General features: G+C 44.3%; 1 protein-coding gene and 2 long non-coding RNA genes across 4 annotated transcripts in view; 2 read left to right on the top strand and 1 right to left on the bottom strand.

The window, feature by feature from the left end:
- The window catches only part of LOC135826287 (uncharacterized), a 37,955-nt gene that overhangs the window by 4,194 nt on the left and 9,780 nt on the right, over positions 1-23,981 (top strand). The window contains exons 1-5 of one of the 2 annotated variants that reach the window (XM_065338916.1): positions 16,739-17,008; positions 18,614-18,808; positions 19,481-19,612; positions 20,098-20,211; positions 20,972-21,081. In XM_065338916.1, coding sequence (XP_065194988.1) covers positions 16,894-17,008; positions 18,614-18,808; positions 19,481-19,612; positions 20,098-20,211; positions 20,972-21,081 — 666 coding nt within the window. In that variant the 5' untranslated portion in view covers positions 16,739-16,893. Of the gene's footprint in view, positions 1-16,738; positions 17,009-18,613; positions 18,809-19,480; positions 19,613-20,097; positions 20,212-20,971; positions 21,082-23,981 lie in introns of those variants that run through there. The other variant, XM_065338915.1, reaches the window with a different exon arrangement.
- On the top strand, positions 1,399-7,084 carry LOC135826289 (uncharacterized). Its single transcript, XR_010555241.1, has 3 exons — positions 1,399-2,144; positions 3,546-3,617; positions 7,029-7,084. It is a non-coding gene; the product is annotated as an uncharacterized LOC135826289 (long non-coding RNA).
- The window catches only part of LOC135826315 (uncharacterized), a 1,245-nt gene continuing 773 nt past the window's right edge, over positions 23,510-23,981 (bottom strand). The window contains exon 2 of the long non-coding RNA XR_010555254.1: positions 23,510-23,981. This exon is cut by the window's right edge and continues 318 nt beyond it. This is a non-coding gene — a long non-coding RNA (uncharacterized LOC135826315).

Raw genomic sequence — 23,981 nt, forward strand, 5'->3', positions numbered from 1 at the left:
GGATTCTGCCAGAATCGATTTTCTTGTCACTTTCAATAGTGGACATTCGTTTGGAATTGCATGTACATGTAGTTTTGTTTCATGTACGCATGACATTTCGCCAAAGCAATCATCTTGCATGAGACCATGTCCAGTTTGTGTTGGAGTCCTGAATCAGGTTCAGGAGGTTGATTTTATGGCGATCGAGTTTGTTCCTTTCTTATTGCCATGTCATGTTCTTATTATGAAATCATATTCTGAACTTAATATGATGTCATGTTCTTATTATGAAATCATATTCTGAACTTAATATGATGTCATGTGTGTGTGTGTTAAAAACAACCACTGCATGAACTTCACGTGCTTTGTGCAGGCTGGCTCACACTCTCACGATATGACTCAGTCCCAGAAACATTGATGCAGTTATCGTACGCTGTCCAGTCTCTGAACACCAGCCTGGAGGAGGAAAAGGCCAAAGTTAAGGTACCTGTAGCTCGCGACACTATCGCCATTTGGACCTTTTATGCCAAAAAACATACATGTGCGCGTGTACATGCAAGAGTGTACAATCATGTACAATGTGTATTCTTGCATGTACTCGTGCATATACACAGTACATGTACAATGTATGCTTACAGGGGTTGCGGGTTCGAATCCAGGAGCAGAAACTTTCTTTGTTTCTTCTTTTTCGCATCTTCTTTGCGTCTGTTTGTGATTATTTCTTCTCTGGACTATGCAGCAAGCACACTAGTAGCCAGATGGGATGAGAAGCCTTTTTTCGTTTTCTTTTTTAATTCCATCAGTTTGACGGGCGGCTGACTGAAATTTTGGAATTCTTATGTAGGAAATTATGTCAGAAATACAGGTAAAGAGAAAAGGACCTATAAGTTACTAGTTATGACTAACAGTCCACCAAGGCAACCAAGGTAACGAGATAATATACAGTCAGATGATAGTGCGACAAGAAGGCACAAAATAGACAAGGATATTTAAAAGACACTCGACGACCTGACACCGACCGCGTACTTCCAACGCATCTACCAAGCGCAAACCAACAACCTTCCAACTTGGAAGGCTCATGTGCGGAAAGTTCCAATGAGATGAAGGGCTGCGCCACGAAGATGTGCACGAGCTACGTCCCTCGGCAACAAAGAATGTCGAACGTTACGGGATGATGACGTGACCCGTGACCATTGGACAAACCGGTCTAACTACAACTCAAAAAAGCAAGGCAACAGACACACCCAACTTGGGAGGGTCAAAGGTATGTCAAATACGTAAAGAGGGGAAGCCAAGCGAAGGCGAACTGTCACAAACCGAAAGCCAATATCCTACTAAACTCCATGTTGATATAACGATGATGGACATGATGCATTGTGAGAGTCCAAAGAACAGATGTACTATTGTAGTATCCCTGCCCGACCAATACGGAAGCAGTACGGAACTAATACGGAGCTTTGCCTGATGTATATTTAGTGTATCTCCGTATGTAAGCGTACGGCGTCTGCTGCATATAAGCGGCTGCGCATTTCTGTTTTGATGAAGAGAAGATTAGATTAGATTGGATAGCAATGAAAGCTAACTCGAAGAATAAGGATTCAGCCTCTAGGTGAGCACCGGAGAGAAAGTCAGTTATTTTGCCGCTTCTTCTTTCACGAACGATTATATCTCAGGTGTGTACCTGAAAGTAGAATAAAAGTAATTATTGTTGATTTCACCGCGCCTACCACTCGGCTACCTATTACATTGGTGGCAGCGGTGTAGTTTTAAATAAAACAACGTGATTCGACCCCAGACCCCCATGGCTCAACCCGCTGCAGCTCCCTGCGACGAATCAAGGGAGGGTAGTCCCCAAGACCAGCAGCGTTTGATTTTCGCCGGCACGCAGTCGGAAGCAGGAGCCCACTCTTCACTTGGTACTTCGCCTCCGTGGTGGGATGCAGATTTTCGTCAACACTCTTCCTGGCTAGACAATCACTCTTTACGTCGCGCAAAGCGATGCAATCGACAACGTGAAGACCACGATTCAAGACGAGGAGGGAGGTTATTTGTCTGACGCCGAGCTAGCCGCTCTGAGTCACCGGCTCAACCAAGATGAAGATAAAACCTGGCTCGCCCTCCGCCATAGCTCCAGCCGCCGCCGTGGTTACTAACGCTGATTCCAGGTATGGCATTTTCTTTCCTGTCTTCCTTCAGTCTCCCTTTTCTCTTCAGTCTTCCTTTATGCGAGTGTGTGAATCCAGTTTAGTTTGGTAGGCGTCTGATCATGGTGAGCCACGGTTTACCCAGCTAACGTGGGACAATGTGTGTGACAACGCCCCTTATAGTTATAGTGTATTCAGTTCGGTTTTTGAACTGCGATGTTCCTGGCGGGTTGTGCCAGCGTGCAGCAAGAGTGCTGTGGTTTCAGGTCCTATTTGGAGGACAGTTCTTTCCCTTTTGACCCCGTGAGATCGTGTGAACCTGGTGTGCTTTTACTTCTATTTTATGATTTGTTATCAGTTCATTTCTTCTGTCTACTCTAAACGTTATCATTTCCGATATAATTTGCCATCTTCCGGTTGACGCTGTTGTTCGTAACTCCTCACTAATTTTTTGAAAATCACGAGGGCGTGATTATCTGTAGGAAGGGAGGGTGTAGTATCCCTGCCCGACCAATACGGAAGCAGTACGGAACTAATACGGAGCTTTGCCTGATGTATATTTAGTGTATCTCCGTATGTAAGCGTACGGCGTCTGCTGCATATAAGCGGCTGCGCATTTCTGTTTTGATGAAGAGAAGATTAGATTAGATTGGATAGCAATGAAAGCTAACTCGAAGAATAAGGATTCAGCCTCTAGGTGAGCACCGGAGAGAAAGTCAGTTATTTTGCCGCTTCTTCTTTCACGAACGATTATATCTCAGGTGTGTACCTGAAAGTAGAATAAAAGTAATTATTGTTGATTTCACCGCGCCTACCACTCGGCTACCTATTACACTATTATATTCAATAACGTTAGTGCCTCTGCGTAGCAAAATATACCTCTCTTCCTCAATTATTAGCCAAGTTATAATGTGAATCTTGTCTGCATGTTAAATTAAGCAATGTGAAAAAGTGGGTTTTAGGAAAGGGGCAGAAAACCGAATTCGAGGTTCAAGATGGTCTCTTGAAAGTTTGCACTGTATAGTCAATAGACCACAGCACCTACATGCATGTGTACTACCAAATGTTGGTCAAGATCTGACAATAAATGATTTGGAGCAAAAGTGTCCCGAACTAACTTAAATCATATTTTAACTACCTTAGAAGACAAGAAATTCCAGTTGTTGAAATTACAGGTAAACGTATAAAAAATCAGGCAAACTTATTTTTTCTTCAGACTTTTTCCCTTTTCCATTCCCTCAACCTGTGAACCTACTTTCAATAAAATTTAAAAGTAATGACAAAAAATCTGTTTTATTTCGAGGTAAATGTATCTTGGATTGTATCTTGTATCTTCCATTGGAACTTGTGTATGTGTGTGTTTGCGTGTGTGTGTATGTGTGTGTGTGTGTGTGTGTGTGTGTGTTATCGTACGCTTTCCAGTCTCTGAACGCAAGCCTGGAGAAGGAAAAAGCCAAAGGGAAAAGCCAAGAAATCAAGTTGTTGAAACTGCAGGTAAGCTTACTTTTAATAAAAATATAAACAATTATTTCGTAAAATTAGAAACATTCACAAAAATCTGTTTTTACTTCTAAGTACAGTGCGTACATGCATCTTGGATTGTAACTTGTGTCTTCCATTGAAACTTGTGTCTTCCATTGAAACTTGTGTCTTCCATTGTAACTTGTGTCTTCCATTGTAACTTGTGTCTTCCATTGTAACTTGTGTCTTCCATTGAAACTTGTGTCTTCCATTGAAACTTGTGTCTTCCATTGTAACTTGTGTCTTCCATTGAAACTTGTGTCTTCCATTGAAACTTGTGTCTTCCATTGTAACTTGTGTCTTCCATTGTAACTTGTGTCTTCCATTGTAACTTGTGTCTTCCATTGAAACTTGTGTCTTCCATTGTAACTTGTGTCTTCCATTGTAACTTGTGTCTTCCATTGTAACTTGTGTCTTCCATTGTAACTTGTGTCTTCCATTGAAACTTGTGTCTTCCATTGTAACTTGTGTCTTCCATTGAAACTTGTGTCTTCCATTGTAACTTGTGTCTTCCATTGAAACTTGTGTCTTCCATTGTAACTTGTGTCTTCCATTGAAACTTGTGTCTTCCATTGAAACTTGTGTCTTCCATTGTAACTTGTGTCTTCCATTGAAACTTGTGTCTTCCATTGTAACTTGTGTCTTCCATTGAAACTTGTGTCTTCCATTGTAACTTGTGTCTTCCATTGAAACTTGTGTCTTCCATTGAAACTTGTGTCTTCCATTGTAACTTGTGTCTTCCATTGTAACTTGTGTCTTCCATTGTAACTTGTGTCTTCCATTGTAACTTGTGTCTTCCATTGTAACTTGTGTCTTCCATTGTAACTTGTGTCTTCCATTGTAACTTGTGTCTTCCATTGTAACTTGTGTCTTCCATTGTAACTTGTGTCTTCCATTGTAACTTGTGTCTTCCATTGAAACTTGTGTCTTCCATTGTAACTTGTGTCTTCCATTGAAACTTGTGTCTTCCATTGTAACTTGTGTCTTCCATTGAAACTTGTGTCTTCCATTGTAACTTGTGTCTTCCATTGTAACTTGTGTCTTCCATTGAAACTTGTGTCTTCCATTGAAATTTGTGTCTTCCATTGAAACTTGTGCCTTCCATTGAAACTTGTGTCTTCCATTGTAACTTGTGTCTTCCATTGTAACTTGTGTCTTCCATTGTAACTTGTGTCTTCCATTGTAACTTGTGTCTTCCATTGTAACTTGTGTCTTCCATTGAAACTTGTGTCTTCCATTGTAACTTGTGTCTTCCATTGAAACGTGTGTCTTCCATTGTAACTTGTGTCTTCCATTGAAACTTGTGTCTTCCATTGTAACTTGTGTCTTCCATTGTAACTTGTGTCTTCCATTGAAACTTGTGTCTTCCATTGAAACTTGTGTCTTCCATTGAAACTTGTGTCTTCCATTGAAACTTGTGTCTTCCATTGAAACTTGTATCTTCCATTGAAACTTGTGTCTTCCATTGTAACTTGTGTCTTCCATTGAAACTTGTGTCTTCCATTGAAACTTGTGTCTTCCATTGTAACTTGTGTCTTCCATTGAAACTTGTGTCTTCCATTGTATCTTGTGTCTTCCATTGAAACTTGTGTCTTCCATTGAAACTTGTGTCTTCCATTGTAACTTGTGTCTTCCATTGAAACTTGTGTCTTCCATTGAAACTTGTGTCTTCCATTGAAACTTGTGTCTTCCATTGAAACTTGTGTCTTCCATTGAAACTTGTGTCTTCCATTGTAACTTGTGTCTTCCATTGAAACTTGTGTCTTCCATTGAAACTTGTGTCTTCCATTGAAACTTGTGTCTTCCATTGAAACTTGTGTCTTCCATTGAAACTTGTGTCTTCCATTGAAACTTGTGTCTTCCATTGAAACTTGTGTCTTCCATTGAAACTTGTGTCTTCCATTGTAACTTGTGTCTTCCATTGAAACTTGTGTCTTCCATTGAAACTTGTGTCTTCCATTGAAACTTGTGTCTTCCATTGAAACTTGTGTCTTCCATTGAAACTTGTGTCTTCCATTGAAACTTGTGTCGCGACTGGTAAGTGTCGTCGCGCAGGCGTGCAAAGGCAACCGAAGGTGCGCTATAGCTAACTAGAGTAGACTGACGAACGAACGAACACACACACACACACACACACACACACACCAAGTCAAAACGGGCTGCCTTTGATTCTTGAGAGCACACTCCAATCAAACAGAAGAGAAGCAAAAACGATCGACGTCGACTTGAAAACAACAAGGCTCGCTCGTTAGGCAGGGGCGGGTAATGCTAGCATTATGGCTGGCATTATAGTCCCTTTTTCAGGTGGCATAATGCTGGCATTATAACACCATTTCGCATGCACAATTGGCACTACAAGCATAATTGCCGGTCAACAACGGTGTCATGCATGAAGCTGGCTAGGTCCAGTTCCGAAAATCGTGCATCTGAACCCGTCCGGCTTCGTCCTGAGACTTGACGTTGCAAATCAACCTTCTCAGTGGATTGTTTCAGACAACATGCTCACTGCTGTTTAAGTTGTTTTCTTCTACGCTTTGGCCTTGATCCAAGACGGCCTTCTTAAATCGACTTTTCCAACTTTCAAACTGGCATTGTGGAGTAGTGTGAGCATTATAAGTGGCATTATATCCTCATATTATGAGCATTGCCTTTAGCATTTTCGCAGCAAATAACTAGCATTACCCGCCCATGCCTATTGCTCGTGGTAAAAAGAGAATCCTGAAGTTTGACGGGTAAATGCAGCAAGCAGCCCGAACGTACCTTGCCAGAGTGCTCAAACTGGCAAGTCAGTGAGCTCTGCATTTCGCAAATAGCGAAGGTACTACCCCACACAAGAGTGCTCAACTACTACAAGAGCAGGAGCGAAATACATTATTGTGTATGTGTGTGTGTGTGCGTGCATGCGCGCGCGCGTGTGTGTGTTTAAACCCTTTGTAATTAAGAAAACCCATCCTTGCAATAATAACCTATGGCTGGAATGTTTTCGAAGGCAGCTGGTTGGATAATTCTATCACTGGCTAGAGGCTGCTATCCATAAAGCTGTGTTCTATTATATAGGCCCTGGCGGATAATGCTCGAAAGTTTGATGGATTCTGCTTTTCAATATGCTCGCATTCTGCACCAAAATAGCTTGAATTGTTCTTCGGAAAATGGAAATAGTGGCATAGATTGTTAATGTTGCAGATTGATATGTACCTGCATTTCATATTCGGAGCATAGTGCGCACCTGCGATTTAGGGCCTAAAATAGCACGTCTAAAGTGCGCACTATACTCCGAAAAATACGGTAGATATGAAACCACTCCATACGGGCTATTACAAGTACATGTAGTTGGTGAACTCTGTTTGTTTTCCCCTTATTATGTACTCATTTCTGTTTCTATAGGAGCAACAGAAATGTAACCCCGCTGAGCTGGGCTTCGCTTACACGGCAGATCGTATGACATTCGGTGGTGTCGCTCAGGTTGCCAAGGTAACCATCAAGAAGAAGCAATCGTCAACACTACTTCACATTTCCTACACTAGTAATATTCGCTCCTACGGAAACCACGGATCGCAGGCGCGATGGTATGCCAAGATTAATGACCTAGAATGCACCATTCCAAACAAAGTGGACATGCTTTTATACCGTGACAGTAGCTTAGGCCTATCTTACTCTCCAGCTCACCTGGATGGTCTATGCAAAAAAAGCCGGACTGGACACTTCTCGGCTGGTTATCACACAGTATCTATCCACACTGAGGACGTGGGTGGCGTGGTACCTTTCAATGCATATACTGGCTACCTTAGCACCTCAACACTTCAAGTTCGTGAAATTTGTGGCTAGTTTTTTTGGTGCGTTTTATGTCCCCATGACGTCGAGACCTCAGGGCGGCTGAGGACAAAAAGTCTCACCATCACTATGCTCCCACTACGCCATATTTTGTCTTAGCCTGTGGGCTGTGACCATTGTAAAAGAAATATTTAAAAAATTAATGCTACGCATGAATCTGTTTACATTATAATACTGAAGTAATTGTGTTTTGTCACCTTCTCTATTCTCACATAGTTGTGTGGGTAGGGTTCACAACATCTCCGTTCTACACTATTCATTCGTGTTGATTTGTCACAATCGGTCACGTGATAGCTAGTTGAGTATACACACATTGTGCCAGTATCCTCTATAAAACAATATCATTTAGTTCAACCACTTTCATTCAATATCTGCCTCTCCTCTGATGGGTTCCCATCACCAAAATGGAACGAAACAAGGCTTGTCAGGAGCTACTTGTAGCTGGTGTGGAGTGTGTCTGGTGAAATGTTCCTGTTGGTGTCTGGTGTCTGAAGCCCTTCTTGATTGCTGATCTTCGTAAGCCAACGTGCTTGGTGTGTGTATGTGTGTGCGTTTATATGTGTGGTGGTTTGTGTATGTGTGTGTGGGTGCCTGCAGGACTGCATGAGTGCGCGTATGGAGCTATAAAGCCGAGACCTCTGGTCGGCGGAGCTTAATGGGCCCCACCACCACACTCCATCATTCACCCCAGTGTCTGGAGATATGTGGATTTTGTAGAAAAAAAAGAAAAGAAAAATACCGGTATACATTGAACATGTATGTGCTCTTGTGTATGCATGGACAGACTCAGGCTCACGTTCAATAGGCAATTGAGTCACCTTTCCAACAATCATTTTTTATCTCTCTCTCTCTACTCTCCCATGATCCCAAGAGGAGGCGCACGTGAGGCAGTAGCAAGTACACGTACAAATATGGACAGAGTGAAATGTCACTGGTAAAGGATCTCCAGGTAAATCGATCAGTCTGCAGAGCCATCTGACATATATAATATCGTCATGGCAATAAGTTTAGACTCACTGGCATTCATTGATTCAGTTCAGTGTTCTACATGCTGTTGCAGACCTGTCACCAAAATGTGTATTATTACTTCGAAGAAGAAGCATACAGGGAAGTTGCCAATCAACCACACACGCCTTGACCTTGACCTTGCCCATTCCGTAGAAATGATAGCGCATTGGTATTTCTCCAGTCTATGATATAATTACTGATGGCGTTTCAGGTCGCAGCTTCAACGGTACATGTACATGCGACCGCAGGCGCAACAGTAGCTAGCAGCTAGCTGTGGGTGCCTTGGGTTGTCCACGGGAATGATCCGCCACTTCGGACGGTTCTGGGCTGCATCGTACCAGCCACATGTCGGGTGGCTCAACCGACGCACGTACACACAAATCGCACAGACACACACAAAATGCATCTCTCCTTCTGTCTAGTCTGGCTTTGGCGTTTAGGACTACATGTAGGGACGTGAACCCACGCATTGCGTACTTGTTCAGCCTTTGCCCGAAATACCCCCAAACCTGATGCATAACCATTCCAAAGATAATTGTTCATAGCATAACTCAGTAGCGATTGGCAGTACAGCGATCAATGAACGATCACATCTTTGTTAGGCAATGAATGAAACTACATATGCGCACTCATACCACAATCATAGCAGCGAATAAAGAGTCCCAGAAAAACCTATTACTCTTTGATATCCTCTTCAGTCACGAGCTTCCATTGAGAATTGTGACAAGAAAACGTTCTGGAACACTTCATTCGTTGCTATGATTGTGATAATCATGAGTAAGCATGGACTCGGATGAAGAGCCAAGGATAAATTTATAGCAAAGAAAAAGGACCAAGAAACTACAAGTTACAAGTGTCGTGCAATGTTATCGCATCAGCTGATTGTTTAGTAACCGGTGGTGTGGTGGATATTCTAGCATAGCTTGTAGTTTCTTGCTCCTTTTCTTTACTATAAATATGAGTAAGCAATGAAATGTTTTTTTTTACACATTACCCATTAGGATACCTCAACGCAAACACTCAAAACACGTCTCTTTGCTGTATACGTCATCAACCTTTTCACCAAATTTTCGGGCATGGCCAATCATCAGCAGGCACCGGCGGATTATGCCGGCATAATTATTGGCATAATTTGGTGGTTGAAAATCTGGAGCATAATTTGGCATCCTCTAATAGGTAGGAGCATAACTACACGATTATACCACAGTTCTAGCATGTAGGCTATACAATTGTGTACAATGCACCTGATCAGTGCTGGTGGTCTGCATGGTAAAGAGTTTGGAGGTCATGCAGGTAGTGTTTTCAATGAAAAGCAGGGTAGAAATCATGGCAATACAGTATTGTATGCTCGAACTCGTCTTCTTCAAAGTTCTTTCTCACACTGACACAGTACATGTAGCAGAAGATGCGAGTGAATCAGCCTTCATGAGATATCCCGGGGCGGACGAGATAGTGGCGGGTGGTCCGCAAAACTCCGTGTACATGTCATGTACCGGTGTAATGTACATTAAATTTTGTACATTATGCATACTACGAAGTCATGACCTCTGGATTTTAGCAGCCATGATATGACTGCAGGCTATGGATATTGCTCTAAATTGATGTATAGTTGATGTTCGGTCATGATGGAAGGAGAAGTCGCGCTACGGGTGAGATGAGCTGACTATTCGCAGAATGAGGGTGACATCGGTTGGACGAGTATGATGATTACGAAGACAGTTGAACATTATAATTTTCAAAGGTAACTCAAAATAATTTGGCAATGAAATAATATTTTTACTGAAGTACAAAAGGTTGATAAATATGGTGGTAAAGACACACCTGGCAGTATGGCGGTAAACACACGCCTGCCCACACACGCTCTCTAGGCTGCAAAGTTCTGGCACAGAGCTCTCCTTCTCACCACCACCAAAAGGTAAACAAATGCGTCGAAAATGTTTGCTCAGAGTTCATCCCGTCAGCTGTGCTGGCGAAATCGCGATGCACAATACATGAATAGTAATTTTTAGTATCCTCCTACTGCGTGATGCGCTCCGATTTGGGACCGGCGGATTCTGCTCGAAAAGGTGGCAGATTCTGCTCCAAAAGCAGTAAAATTGGCAGAACCATACAAACCTTATGGCGGGCAATTCCTCGAATTCTGCTGCATTTCTTTATCCACATGCCAAACATGCATGAAACGTACCAGAAAAAGTACCGAATTCTGCCAATTTTTCTGCCGGCAGAATCCGCTGGACCCTAGCTCCGATGTCAGCAGCTGCTGGCATGTATTAATGTATTGTACAGTCAACTTCGCTAATAACGACTGCGGATATAACGACAGTTCGCGAATAACGACAGAATTTCCATGCCCAGAGCAAAGTCCCATCCCACTGTAATACATAATGAGACTTCGGGTAAAACGACACTTCGCGAATAAGGACAATTTTTTGATGCCCCACCGAGTGTCGTTATAAGCGAAGTTGACTGTACATGCATGTTCTTGTTGGTATGTATTTCTTTATTTTGAATTCGCAAGTACACACGGTGACACGGGCTATAAGCTTACATGGAAGCGAATGTGAGAATGGAGTTAAAGGTCGGATTAGTAGGTCTGACACACAGCGTCAACTCACTACCGCTGTTTCGTAGCAACAGTTGGTCGAGCTTGACAGCAGTCGTGACCAGTTGGTAGCAGTTGGTAGCAGCATTATCTGAGCTGCCTGCTTTTAAACAGCTCTGTGCACTCCTAGGTGAATACGTGTGCAAGAAATCAATAACAGCTACATGTACATTGTACATGAGGATGTACTGTATACGATGCATGGAAATGAAACAGATCCGTAGGACCGAAATGATTCGCTCCGTCACCCCGCGATGTTAGCTACAATGTAGGACTGAATGCAAGTACATGTACATGTAAGTATAATGTTCAAATGCCCGTGTAGATCTACGCATGAGATAGTCAGGATGGCCAGATGACTAATAGTGCGCATAGTACCTTTGATTTCTCCCGTTTTTAATCTTATCAACCACCACACCACACCACACCACACCGCTGCGCTCTCCGGCCGACCTCAACACGTTGCCACAGCACACCATCAGCTGCAAAACGACACACTGCTGTGGCAACGTGTTGAGGTCGGCCGGAGAGCGCAGCGGTGTGGTGTGGTGGTTGATAAGAATTTGGACAAGGCCGAATGCTGCTACTTACCCCTCTTGATCATTCTTCCGTTTTTATTTTTAAAAAAGCCCAGTCCCATGCTCTCTGAAACCTTCTGCCAATCTTCGTCAGCCATCATGGTTGGTGTGTGTGTGGGGGGGGGGGGGGGAGCTGATCGTTTGTGTAGGTTTTTGTAGCCTTGTAGGTTCATACATGCCTGCACACGAACGCCCTTGTGCGTATACGTGTGAACGTGTGTATATGATTATGCCGGGACAGGCTCAGGTTCAGTAGCCAATTGAGTGATCTTTCCAAGATTCATTTTGAACGCGAGTACCGGGTAGTTTGGCAGTAGCAAGTACAAGTACGAGAAGTATTTCAGTATTGTATTGTATTGTATTTTTTTTATTTACGGATTCTCCTGAGGTACAGTGAAACCTATCTAAGACGACCGCTCAAGGGACCTTCAAAATAAACCTGGTGACAGAGGCCATGGTCCCTGTCACCAGGTGGTCACCTTATCCAGGGTCAATTGACTGGAAATAGCATCCCTTGGTCCTGGTTGCAGTGGTCTTCTAGCACAGGTGGTCGCCTTGTCCGAGTGGTCGCCTTCAACAGTGAGATTGGCCTGTAGTTGGTGGCTGAGGTCTTATCACCAGATTTGTAAACAGGGCAGACATGGGCATGTTTGTAGGCAGCAGGAAAGATGCCAGAGCGAAGGGATTGGTTAACGATAACAGTTAGCGGCTACGAGACTGAATCTCTGCAGGATTTCAGGATGCAGGACGGAGTATCATCGGAGCCGGTGGCTTTGTTGGATACCAGAGATTCAAGCAACTTGGAGATGGTATCGACGCTGACGGTATCAAACTCCAAAAAGAGTAGTGCTATTGGGGTCTGCAACGGGTAGGGGCAGCTCGACTGGTCTGGCAGGGTCATGGACGATCTCGGCGACTGAGGTAGTTGTCAGATCAGCGATTGTGGCTGCTGGGGCAGCCCTCACTGCTGTTCTACCAGACAAGCTATTGATAACGGCCCATTGTCCTCGTGGGTCATCGCGACGATTTTTGAACTCTCTGATGTAATACTGTGACTTCAGCTGCCTGTTGAGGAGAGTGCCTTCTCGCCGTATTGCACGATACCTCTGCAGAAGCTGTTGATCTGACGGGTGAGTGCGTACCTTTCTATGTAGGTGGATTCGTTGCTGGAGGAGATGTTTCAACTGAGGTGTCACCCTTGGCTGAGGCTTCGGCTTACTGAAGGCTGGTGAGACCACGGGGCAGATCGGTGAATTTTGTCTAAAACTCGAGTAATACACTGTCCCTCCAGGAAATCGCGATTCCACAAATGCAACAAATTTCGCGATTTTTGCCCAAACCCGCGATTTTCAGGAAAATCCGCCATTTCCGGCGCTTTTTTGTTGTTTTCTGCACTATATCTCACTTTTTTATGCACTTTTCACGCAGTGCTTTCCATGATCCTGTAGGTTATTTGCACAGTACGACTCCTACTACTCCCAAGTAGATATACGATGCAACAAATTTCGTGATTTGGCCCAAATCCGCTATTTTCTGTAAATAATTCCGCGAATTCCTGGCAAGTTCTGCATCATTCCGCACTTTTCGTCGCATTTTTTGTTGCTTTCTGCCGCAATTTCTTGCGCAAGTTTTCGAGAGTTTTTTCCGCAAATTCCCGCAGGGACAGAATACAGTCTGAAAGCTGGGCGACTTGTGCATTGACATCAGCTGAGTCAGGCTGCAGAGTGCTGTCGATATCATCAAAGAGTGATCAATTGCATGTGGGAGTGGTTTGCGCACGAATTTGAGGCGGGAGTTAGCTTGCTGCGTGGCTTTGAAGGAGAAATTAGTCAGAACGAGATCATGGTCGCTCACGCCGTCTACAGATACTACAGTTGTCTTAAAACATGTGGTGCGGCAGCATAGAAGAGTATTAGATCTAGACATGTCTTGGCAAGTCGCGTTAGTGAAGTCACGACATTGCGGAGGTGAAACTCCTCACACAGATTGGACAGGTGCTTGTAATGGTGGTTATTGGATGTTTGCTGTAGCACATCAGTGTTAAAGTCCCCTAGTACAATGACCCTGTTAAATTTACGGCTGATGACGTCAAGATGCTGACTGCACAGGTTCCAGAAGTCGACAGTTGCACTCGGTGGACGATATAATTATACTGCACACAGCCAGCTCAATAGCCTTAGGTTTGGTACACAGGCGAAGACGAACAGAGACACACTCCACTCCTAGCTCAGTGATGGGAATTCTGATAGAGTGAATATCAGAATGGACATAAATGCATACCCCTCCACCATGTAGATCTCTATCCTTGCGATATAGATCGTAGCCTGGGATATGAACACTAGAATCGGGTATGCTGCTGTTTAGGTGGGTTTCATTCACTGATAGCACGTGGAGCTTATGGTGGTGCAGGAGATGGTGAATGTGATGGACCTTGTTTCTAAGACTACATAATAATTATAGTGATACATTTCACCCCGCTGATGCATTATTTTCTTCCGATTATCATCTTCTTTCCTTCATTTTTTCTTCTCTTGCCATGGCTGGCTAACGCCCCCCTCCTTTGCATTGGCTTCTGCCATTGGACGGTGAAATAATAATAATTATTAATGTGAGATAATTATGGTGAATTGGCTTACTGGAATGATGACTTCTGGCTCTTCGGGTAGCAGCACAGGTACGCATATTGGTTTAGGTGTTCTGGTTTGTTTCACGAAAGTCCCACGGGCGAACGTGTATTGGTGCTGGCCAGAACCCATCCTTCTCGATCAGTATAATATTATAAGTATAGAAAGAGAAAGAGTTCAGGGGCATATTGCTGCTATGACTATAATGCTACTTGTAGAAGAGGCGCCAGTGCACTGTGCATTATCATTTCGTTGGAGTGTGTTTGTGTGTGTATGTGTGTGTGTGTGTGTGTGTGTGTGTGTGTGTGTGTGTGTGTGTGTGTGTGTGTGTGTGTGTGTGCATGGGTTTGTGGATGTGCGTGGGTGTCTGTGTGAAAGCACTTCGGGCTTTTCGTGAATTTATCACCGCATTGTCTTCTTTGAATAATTGTTGTTGGTATCATACTTCTTTGAGGTATCATTATCTTTATGATTCTGGCACGTCACGGTGGGTGCGATGTAGCATATCATACTTCATAGCATCACACATTGCATGTATATAACTGCTCCTTTGCAAACTTGCACACCATTGCATACCTGATGAGGGCAAATTTGCCGAAACGTTGTAAAAAATTGATTGAGAAATGAGTTCGAGTTTGCAGAGTGAATGGGAAGAGAGCGAGTCTGCTCTGAAAACTTCTTTTCCTATGAATGAAGCTGCAGGAAGCCTCACCACTGCTACTTGTAGAAGAGGGTCAACATAATGATTTGGATCCACTGATGGCAGGCTAGTGTGATACATGTGCATGGCTAGCACCAGTCATGAGCAGAGCACCAGTCACTCTGTTGCAGGTGACGGCATGCAGCAATCTTGCAGTTGCCTCCGGGATGGCTGCTTGTCCAGAACTGCCTGTGGCAATCTATTCCACACTGGCACGATGCAGTATGGGAAAGAGCGCAGAAGGTAGTACGGAGCTCGTGGCGAGAGATTCCGAAATAGTTTTATTCATTGCATTACTAAGATCATTGTCTCCACGTCGCCTTTTCGATCACATCTTTGCATATTGAAAATGCTTTGTTGTTCATTAAACTTCATTGCGCTCAGTTCCGCCAGTCACTCTGCGCTCTCCCGACTAGACCCAACAAGGTCGAAACAGTTAACTGTCTGGAGATTGAGTCTTTGCATTTTTGAATAGAGATCTGATTGACGTATCGTCTTCGGATGATGCGGCTACGAAAGCATCCGCTGTATGAATATACCAACACTGTTAGAGTGTAGGTGAATAGAGCGATCGAAGGCTGACGTGAAGGCCATGACAAGGCGCTCACATGACTGTCATGAACACGGCTAAAAGCACTGACATCTTTGGCAATCTGACAGACAAATGAAGTGCACGAATAAAATTAGCATCCACCCACACCCATCAAATAAACACCAGCTGGAAACGGGCACAACATTCATTGGAAGTAAATCCTCAGCGGCACGGCCCGGAGCATACCCACGCGAAAGACAAAACACCAGAGACGCTCCAGCACAAGTTCTTACAATGTACATACATACATGTACAATGTAGCTCGTTCGCTACCATCACCCCAGCAATGGGCATGTCTGAGTCTGAGCCTGAGTGTGCTTGTGTGTGTGTGTGTGTGTGTGTGTGTGTGTGTGTGTGCGTGCGCGCGCGTGTGTATGTGTGTGACAGTCACTGAGTGTGTGTGTGTGTGTATGACAGTGTGTGTGTCACCACCGCATTGATGCTGTCTGGATCGTTATCGGCAACAATAACACTATTGGTTATTTGAGGTTTGCTAAACCCCAGTGATCCCAGGTTGGCAGCGAGTTCGAAACAGTTATCATTCCACTCGAATCGACACTGAACTACTACTATTCGCCTGGTATGAACCCAATGGACGGCGCCAATGAGGAACCTTGCAACCAACTCAATGCCACTGTCAGCTCTTAAATCGAACAGTTGGATTTTGTCACAAACAATTCTGCTGCGATTCTCCGGGACTACAATTCTGGCCAGAGAAATCCGACTTCAGGAATAAAGTACATGACAACATAATAATGTCATTATTATGTACATGTACATGTACAAACAGTGAAACAGTTGCTGTCCACAGATTTGAGTACATGACATTGTACAAGTACATGTTTTAGACTGTCGCGCTGAAGTGTGCAGAGTGGTATGTGTGGTGCTAGGGCCGCGGGCGCGGAGCCTCCTGCACTATTATATTCATGAGGTCGGATTTCGTCAGGACTGCACTGGGTCGATTATTCACTGACACCTACATGTACATATTATTGTCTTATACATACAAGTATAAGTATGTGTTCCACATAACGTGTCACTTAGGACAGTTCGAGAACTAATGTGAAGAAATGGTAGGAGTATAACATGTGTGAAGATCTTTCACTATAAAAGTACCTCCTGTGGCCTCCATTTCTCAGATTTTTTTCCTAGAAGCAAGACTAGCAATTATTTGCCGTTCTCTTCCAACGAGTCCGTTTTTTCTCGTCAGGCAGAAGTTGTAGTTCGAACTCCGGGCCCGTTCAAGAGTCAAGGCCTACGTGAACGTGAGCTGCCACACATACACAGGGATTGCCGATCAATCTCCCTCACAGAATGCCGCCTTCATGTTTCATGATGGCCGCCATCGTGTTGCTACTGGCAACGGCTGCTCCTGCGTTTGGTGATCCAGTTCCCGTTTCAGCCATGCCAGATAATCAAGTGCCGCTTGGTAAGTGAAGTTGTTTTCTCTGTGTGGCGTGGATGAGGTGCAGAATGAAAAACCTTACATATGTGCTGGTACATGAACTTGGCCTTGGTACTTGTACTGGAATAAAAATCGTATGCCCTATCCAATTTACATGTACACGTATATGTGCTGAGTTACAACAAAAACAGCCCTATTTTTACTTCCTTTTGTGTACCTCTTGCGTACTACGCTTTGCCCATTCCGGGTATTTGAGCACTATTGCAGGTTTTTAAGGCGCACAGCCTCTGTGTATATGGACGATGTAGATTCACTGGAGAAAAAATGGTTTCTGAATCTGAGGTATTTCATGTACACGAGGGAGGGGAAGCTGTGTGGCAACTAAAGGTTTCACGCAGTCACGACCATCAAATTATGTATGTTTCATTCTATTTTATTTTTAAAAGGAACATCCAAAAAACATGTATTTCGATGTAGATCTACATGTACATGTACTCCATCTCGGAAATATTTGCATGTACATGTACGTTGTATACCCCATTAGAATCCACTGCGGTACAGGAAGACAAGAGCTTTTCTGATAATGAAAGCACGTTTAAAATAGCAGAAGACACACGGGAGCAAGTTAAGAAGCAACTGTCCACGACTGTGATAAGATAATATGCAGTCAGAAAGTGCGATAACAGGGCACAACACTGACAGGCTACTGTAACGTTCCCATGTGTTTTCTTCTATATTAACGTACGTCTCTTATTGGCTCACAGTATCCGAGGCTGAAAAATGCAAAATATTTTTTCTGCATCACGTCCGCCTGCTACCTCTCACTTTCGCACTTCGCACTTCACGCTTAGCAGTTTCTGTTTTGTGGGCGCCTGGCTGAATAGCTGAGTGTATCTTGTAGTGAAGTTAAAGGCCTCCTTCAGTTCGTTACGTTGCCTGATTTAGGCATTGGCGGATAATGCTCAAAAAGGTGGCAGATTCTGCTCGAAAAGCAGTGAAATTGGCAGAACCAAACAAACCTTATATGGCGGGCAATTCCTCGAATTCTGCTCCATTTCTTTATCCACATACCAAGCATGCATGAAACTTACCAGAAAAAGTACCGAATTCTGCCAATTGTTCTGCCGGCATTATCCGCATATGCCTACTGAGGATGGATGGATTCAAGACTTTGAGTAAATTTAGATATGTTTGGGCACAGGTTATGCAATCGAGTCCATCAACAAAACCAGATTTTGAAAAGTCAGACCTGCACATCCTAGCACAAAACTGACAGGGAGTACTAAGTCATTCCACGGCATGCAAGTCAGCTCCTTGCTTGTGCTCGGCTCGATGGCGCTCGCCTTCCCCTCTTTGGAATTAGCACTAATATCCATTAGCCTTCCAAGTTGCAGCGCCGTTGGTTAGCGCTATGGAGCAGTGCTCAAGCTGACTTTCATGCCGTGGAATGTCTCAGTACTCCTTGTCACTTTTATACTAGATTGTGCACATCTGACTGTTCAAAATCTGGTTTAGTTGGTGGACTCGATAGCATAATTTCTGCTCATAATTTCCATGCTACAATCTTTTTCCTTGGCTTACCATCTGAGTTCATAGGTACTTTACGCTTGTTTTTTTTTTATCATGCAGTCGCAGCAAGGCCAAGTTGCATGGTTCGTTGGATTACCCAGTCCGGTGTGGAGCAGGAGATGGCGGAGAAGTACGAGGGCATCTTCAAGAGCATTGGCATGAGCGAAGCCAAGCTGGTTGAGCTGGACACGGATGTGCTGGCGTTCCTGATGGGCATGACCGACGCTCATGCCACTATGCTCAAGTCCTGCCTTGGTATGTACATGTCAAGTACACGTATACTCAGTAGTTGTTGTCTTTCGACACTTGAATATCCATTATGATAATAATCTAGGACAACTTGTGCTTCAGGACCGTGAGACATAATGTCCACTCTAGGAAACATTGGCCAATTGACGTTAGCAAGACTGACTGTATGACAAACCATTCAATCTGCTTCATACCCAATGCTCTAGACAGCAAGCTGTATCGGCCATCAAGGCCATCTAGGCCTGATCGGTACAGCTACGAGCTGTTGAAAGTAAGCCGAGCTACCGGCCATGGTGCAAAGCGGGCACCACAGACATTTTAAAAGATAGCTCGTTGTTCTAGCGCCAAAATAGTACTCCTTGAAACTGCGAAAGGTAGCGAGCGATGCATAACGCATGAGCACTGCCGAGAGTGCTCAACAAGACGAATGTCGAGGAGCCTAATACAGTGTACTAATAACCAATGCTGTAGACAGCAACCTGTTAGGTCCAAATCTACTTCATATCATATTGTTGTTGAAACACACATGTATTCTGTATGTTTCAGCAATCATGTACCACACTTCATACCCTTGTAGAGTCTACCCTGCGTGCAAAGCCACTTTAGCGAGCCATCAAAGTGTTTTTGTCTCATTACTTGTTTTTCTCCCTGTTTATGATACTTTGTTCTGTACAACAGGCGGTACGAATCCGTTATGTGCTGGTGCGTTCGACCCGTGCAACACTGAGGGAGAGTGTGCGTTCAACACCGACAGTCGTTCATACATGTGTCAATGCCAGCCAGGAAGAACGGGACACTATTGCGAGAATGGTGAGTGAAAACAGTCCCCGGTGCACTTCTCCCCTGATACTGATAAAGTAAAAGTACTTTGGCATACAGGTCAGCCGTGTTCAGACGCGGCCCACACCATTCACTTGTGTCGGTATTGGTATTGGTATTTCTATTTACTTTGCATCTATAACAAACGGGTATCGGTCAGAGAATGATAAACAAAACTCAAAATTGAAGATACGTCGGATAATTATAGTGCTAGCCGCTAGAGACGCGAAAAAAGGGAAGTATTTTTAAAGTTTTGGATTGTTTCCGAGGCTGCCGTAGACTGGATTCTAAGCGAGCCGAATATCACGCTGTGACATTCATGCCACGATTAGTCCTATAGTGCGCCTAACCCTGCCATAGTCTATATTCGGTCAGAAAGTCTTCACCATAGTCTTGATAGATAGTCTTCATTTCTTGGAGTAGACCCTGTGTTCTTCTGTGCTGTACTTCTTCACGTGTATGATTTCTACACACAGAAATTTATGAGTGCGGCAGCGAGCCCTGCCAGAATGGTGGACGATGTGTGGACGCATTCAACTCATTCAGTTGTAACTGCTCAGTTGGCTACGAGGGAGATCTGTGCCAGACACGTAAGTATCGTTTGGCTATTCTGTGAGCCCAATTCCACATCGTAGAACCCTCACCTTTCCTTAGCGTTTCACGGTTGCGCCACTAGGGACGAATGCTAGGAACACCATTGATTTTCTGTTATTCTGAGTTTCACGGGTTTAATAAGTCCAAACAGACTTCGATCTGACGTGCGTGCTTGTGTTATGACGGCACAAGTCCTAGTGCTTATGCCGCTCTAAACCACTGTATGTAACATCGATGCATGCATAGCTTAAACCACGCATCCACGGAACCTCACGCAGCCTGTGAAGTAAACATATGATTTAAATATCACTGTTTGGGTCCTTGTTTGAAAGAAGAGACGGCATTTTAAGGATAGAATTATAATAAGTGCTGCCGTCATTGCCACGCAACTTCGAAGTCTCAAAGGATTCTGCCAGAATCGATTTTCTTGTCACTTTCAATAGTGGACATTCGTTTGGAATTGCATGTACATGTAGTTTTGTTTCATGTACGCATGACATTTCGCCAAAGCAATCATCTTGCATGAGACCATGTCCAGTTTGTGTTGGAGTCCTGAATCAGGTTCAGGAGGTTGATTTTATGGCGATCGAGTTTGTTCCTTTCTTATTGCCATGTCATGTTCTCATTATGAAATCATATTCTGAACTTAATATGATGTCATGTTCTTATTATGAAATCATATTCTGAACTTAATATGATGTCATGTGTGTGTGTGTTAAAAACAACCACTACATGAACTTCACGTGCTTTGTGCAGGCTGGCTCACACTCTCACGATATGATTCAGTCCCAGAAACATTGATGCAGTTATCGTACGCTGTCCAGTCTCTGAACACCAGCCTGGAGGAGGAAAAGGCCAAAGTTAAGGTACCTGTAGCTCCCTCTTTGGTCTTTCCATAACCTTGAACCTTCCGAGTTGGAAGGCTGTCGGTTAGCGGTACGGAGATGTGTTGAAGCTAGGTGTCAGGACGTCGAATGTCTCAGTACTTTGTCAGCTTTGTGCCTAATTGTTGCACTTTCTGACTGTATATAGCATCTGGTTATAGTGATGGAGAGTTACTCTTAACTCGTATCCATATGTCCTCTTCCTTTCTACATTTATTATTGGCTCAACATCCGATTAACAATAACAATAATGATAAACCATTCTAGAATGGGAACGGAAGAATCACCTGACCAAACAAACGCGCCAGAATCAACTTGGAATCCCTTGACATAACAATTCCATGGTGTCATTGTGGAACCACGGCTCTCTTCTCTTTTGCCCGACTCTAGTTTCCTTGAGAGAGGCAAGGTACTTACTTCTGAGTGCATGATTTGAGGCAATTGATCCTGTTGCTACATTGATTGGCTTGTGCCAACCATTTTCATTTTTGATTCCGGAATAGGAATGATCATTCCAGCATGTGAGTTGGAATGATCAGTGATTCCCATTCTGGAACGGGACCAACCTAGCGGGATTATTTGACCAAACAAACGGGCAAAATGATTCCCGTTGTGGAATGTGACCAACCAAACGCAACCTGATTACACCTAAAATGGCACTGGAGTCCACACTGTTTATGAAGGGTAGGCTGGTCACCAAATTCTACATTACACCTGAAACCTGACAGGTCCGTGATACAGAAATTTTACTACACCTAAATTTTAAAATTTAGGTGTGAAAATTGGCACTGAGATCCCGAGTTCGAGTACTAGTACTGTAGAAACCCGCGTATAAGCCCATCCGCGTATAAGCCCATCCGCGTATAAGCCCATCCGCGTATAAGCCCATGCCCGCGTATAAGCCCATCCGCGTATAAGCCCATCCGCGTATAAGCCCATCCGCGTATAAGCCCATCCGCGTATAAGCCCATCCGCGTATAAGCCCATCCGCGTACAAGCCCATCCGCGTACAAGCCCATCCGCGTAGAAGCCCATCCGCGTAGAAGCCCATCCGCGTATAAGCCCATCCGCGTGTAAGCCCATCCGCGTGTAAGCCCATCCGCGTGTAAGCCCATCCGCGTGTAAGCCCATCCGCGTGTAAGCCCATCCGCGTGTAAGCCCATCCGCGTGTAAGCCCATCCGCGTGTAAGCCCATCCGCGTGTAAGCCCATCCGCGTGTAAGCCCATCCGCGTGTAAGCCCATCCGCGTGTAAGCCCATCCGCGTGTAAGCCCATCCGCGTGTAAGCCCATCCGCGTGTAAGCCCATCCGCGTGTAAGCCCATCCGCGTGTAAGCCCATCCGCGTGTAAGCCCATCCGCGTATAAGCCCATCCGCGTATACCGGTAAGCCCATGCCCGCGTATAAGCCCATGCCCGCGTATAAGCCCATCCGCGTATAAGCCCATCCGCGTATAAGCCCATCCGCGTATAAGCCCATCCGCGTATAAGCCCATCCGCGTATAAGCCCATCCGCGTATAAGCCCATCCGCGTATAAGCCCATCCGCGTATAAGCCCATCCGCGTATAAGCCCATCCGCGTATAAGCCCATCCGCGTATAAGCCCATCCGCGTATTCGCCCATCCGCGTATTCGCCCATCCGCGTATAAGCCCATCCGCGTATAAGCCCATCCGCGTATTCGCCCATCCGCGTATTCGCAGATCCGCGTATTCGCCCATCTGCGTATAAGCCCATCCGCGTATAAGCCCATCCACGTATAAGCCCATCCGCGTATAAGCCCATCCGCGTATAAGCCCATCCGCGTAAAAGCCCATCCGCGTAAAAGCCCATCCGCGTATAAGCCCATCCGCGTATTCGCCCATGCCCGCGCAAAAGACCAGGGTTTGTTCGAACATCACAAAGCTTCATCGTACAAGCCCATGGGCCTAGGTCATACCGAGAGTCCATAAATCATGGACTCTTGGCCATACCATGTACGTAGTCATTCACATTATAGTTTTTTTCGTACATTTCAGCACAATCATCGGTTGTTTTTGTTTGCACAGTGGTTTTCAGCAATGTACTTCTCACTTCCTTGATACTTTTCAATAGCACAATGTTGGTGTCGGCGTATAAGCCCATGACCGCGTATAAGCCCATGTTCTCGTATAAGCCCACCGAAATGTCCTTGTGAAACAGATAAGCCCATGGGCTTATCCTCGGGATTCTACGGTACTTCGAAGTACTCTGATTTTCTCAGATCGAATATTCGAGTATTTTTCTTCTCCTAAAAATTACACACCAATGACATGATACAACCCTGATTGAATCGAGTGGCAGTCATTTTTCTCGGGTACATTGGTTGGTGGGTCATTTGGGCTCTCTCTACTCGTGAACAAATGTTCATCACACAGTCTGCACATCAATATCTGCCGACTGCTGCTCTGAAACTGCAGATTTCTGTGGTAAATGCATGTACCATAATTGAACGAGTGCTCTGATTTATTCCAAGTACGATTATTTATGAAAAAACCGAGCGAGTGCTAGTACTCGAGTATTCGGTAAAATTGTTTCACCCCTACTAAAATGACATGCTATACAGCTTTTATGGTATGTTTAATAATGAATGTTCGGAATGTGGATAAAGAAATGAGACATATATTATATTTTTGTAATCAGGCCTATTTTTAGGGGTTCAAGAAAAGCTTGGGCACTAAATGTTATAGAATAGCGTGTAAGAGATCTTACAAAAGTGACAACATACTAGTAGTAGTATTAGAGTTTCAGCATCCCAAAATCATGATTAAAAGTGTGTTTAGTATCAAGCACACATTGTACCTGTGAGGAACAGCATGAGCCTAAATGAGAGCACGGTCAAAATCTGTGCGAGAGAATTTAAAAGGC

This window comes from Sycon ciliatum, chromosome 10 (genome assembly GCF_964019385.1).
Source record: "Sycon ciliatum chromosome 10, ocSycCili1.1, whole genome shotgun sequence".
Lineage (NCBI taxonomy): Eukaryota > Metazoa > Porifera > Calcarea > Leucosolenida > Sycettidae > Sycon > Sycon ciliatum.